At 43.6% G+C, this 2500-nt stretch overlaps 1 protein-coding gene across 5 annotated transcripts in view; it reads left to right on the top strand.

Annotated features, from left to right (window-relative positions):
* LOC138859384 (tyrosine-protein kinase transmembrane receptor Ror2-like) overlaps positions 1-2500 on the top strand; it is a 326276-nt gene that overhangs the window by 312136 nt on the left and 11640 nt on the right. For 3 of the 5 annotated variants that reach the window (XM_070114259.1, XM_070114258.1, XM_070114262.1), the window contains one exon: positions 862-888. The exons of the other annotated variants lie outside the window; for them this stretch is intronic. In XM_070114259.1, coding sequence (XP_069970360.1) covers positions 862-888 — 27 coding nt within the window. The remainder of the gene's footprint in view (positions 1-861; positions 889-2500) is intronic. 5 annotated transcript variants of the gene reach the window in all.

Here is a 2500-nt window from a genome sequence, read left to right as displayed (position 1 = left end):
CTCGCTCGACGAGTTCCGCCTTTTGGCTGCGCCCCTCGACGAGCGGGGTCCCATGTCGTCGGTCTTTGTCAATCTCTTGCTGTCCTACTCACTCAACTCACTCACTTTTCCCGTTTTCCCTCCCTCCTCTCAATTTCCTTCCTTCCCTCCTCTCACATTCCTTCCCTCCTCCCCTCTCTCACTTTCCCTCGCTCTCTGTCCTCTCTCTTTCACTCCTCCCCTCTGTTCTCTCCCTCCGCATCGCAGACAGAAACGCTGCAGAAAAAAAAACTCGTCGAAGTGCCACGCGGAAGGCCACTCCATCCCTCACCGACGATGTCACGTTGTCCATTTTTTTTCGCTGAAATTGAGGCCAGTTTCCCTCACGGCGTCAGTCAGGCGATGTCGTCCGCTCGGGCCATTACGCGGCATTCCAAGCGTCGGGGCGGGACGACCCGAGCCAACGACCGCAATGCTGCAGCGTGTCACGGGTCGTAGCGAGGTGTGGGAGGCGCAGGAAGGTCGTATGGTTGGCGGCGGGAACGGCCGGCGGGAGAGAGAGAGAGACTATTGCTCTTTGTAATTTCTTCACATTTGTCTTAATTCATCTCTATGCATGTCATAAGTTTTTGTCCGCAAACAACTTGCTTATTAGGTTTAATCTTCCCATATCTTTATCCTGTGTGTGCATATGCACATATACATATCGACACTCAAATGTATATGTATAATGTATATGTATAATTATTTTGTCTCTATACATGTATATGTATATGTGTCTGTACATGTATACATACACATGAATATACTTGGTAAATGCATGTTTTCATATAAGCGTTTGTGAATCGTTGCATATGAACTGACTCCCCCTCTCTCCACAAGCTGCCTATGTACGAGTGGAAGAACGAGGTAAGTGTTGAAGTATATTACTCCTTGGAAGTTATTAGGGCCTTCTCGGGTTTAGCTAAGTGTTCGGCATTTTTACAGGATGCTTAACTTTTGCATTTTGCTCCTGCAGCTGAGCTTTGCAGTTATTTATTTTTGCTCTTTAAGTTATGTAAGCAGCTTTTCACGGTTTAGAAGATTCTTGTCTTTTTTATCTTTACTGTAAGAAGTGTGCTAGTTGCAAATTATGATAATGCCTTTTTTTTTTTGGAGAAATATATAACGTTTGAATCCTTCCTAAGAGAAATGTGTTCGTAGCAAATTAAGATGATGATTAATTTTCATATTCAAAACAAACTTATTTTGATATGATGTCATATACACAGGCAGTGTTCAGTACTCCTATTGGTATGTGCTCCGAGCGCAAGAATTGAAACGGGCGGCTGACTCATTAGCAACCTTAAATGGATTAGTTTAGTTTAGTCCTTTATTTGCCTCCCTGACTAACTGCACAGGCGTGGGCAAGCTGTGGTACATTTGATGCATGGTCAAAGCATTTTATGATAGTATTACATTGGAAATTCAGGTTATAACATGATCACGATCTGTATTATATCATTTAAAAGAAAAGAACAATCGCATAGTAATCTATGCCGACGTACGGCTTGGGCTTGGAAAGACATTGCTACATTTGATATGTGGTCATGTGATACTACATTCCAAATTAAAGACACGACATAAGTATATCTTCTAAGACATCAGATGATATGAGAAGTTACATAGTTTCCTATACCTCATGCTAGGTGGTCTGAAAGGCTGTATCACATGACACTCTGAGATATAATGGACGTGTTCGCTTATATTCTTCATTGCATAATTTACACAGAGTCTTCAGCACTACAGAGTGAACTGAACTTAATGTTTTATATAAACCATAGATGAATACATCTTACATAGACCGGTCATAGTGCTTTATGCCACAGCTTTCAGGCCGTTGAGAATTAGTCAACTCAGACAAGTCCTCTTTCAAGGAAGTTTTAATGATGTGTGAAATCCTAGCAAGAGGTATTCCAAGATCAATATCCACACTTGCTGATTTTGCTAGTCGGTCAGCACGATCATGCCTTAGGATTCCTTAAATGGTGTAGTTGAAAATGGAGTGGACCTCACCGTAGACTTTGCCGTCGGATAAAAAGGAAAAACACCTTTTTTAAGTACTAAACCCGGCATAACTCGCGGGGCATTATAACTACAGCCAAGTTGTCAAGTTAGAAGATTAAGATTAGGTTACAATCACCTCCAACTCTCGAATCGGAATATCGTGCGCGAAGGAAGAGGAGGAGGAGGAGTCCCCTGAACAAACTTTGGTGGATTCCGACGCTACGATTGTGCGGTGGCGGTGGGAGGGAAGGGCCGTCCGGGGAACATTAACTGGGACGTCAATAGAGTGTGTGTGTGTGTGTAATTAAATCCTCTATCCCGCTCTCTGTTTCTCTCTCTCTGTTCTTCTTTCACCCTCTCCTTCTCACCCCTCTCTCTGTCTCTCTTCTCACCCTCTCCCTCTCCTCACCCCCTCTCTCCTCTCTCTCTCTTTCTCTCTCTCTCTCTCTCTCTCATCTCTCTCTCTCTCTCTCTC

The sequence above is a fragment of the Penaeus vannamei genome, chromosome 35 (assembly GCF_042767895.1).
Source record: "Penaeus vannamei isolate JL-2024 chromosome 35, ASM4276789v1, whole genome shotgun sequence".
NCBI classification, from domain to species: Eukaryota; Metazoa; Arthropoda; class Malacostraca; order Decapoda; family Penaeidae; genus Penaeus; species Penaeus vannamei.
The sequence above is the reverse complement of the archived record's forward strand: the minus strand, read 5'-3'. Positions and strand labels throughout refer to the sequence as shown.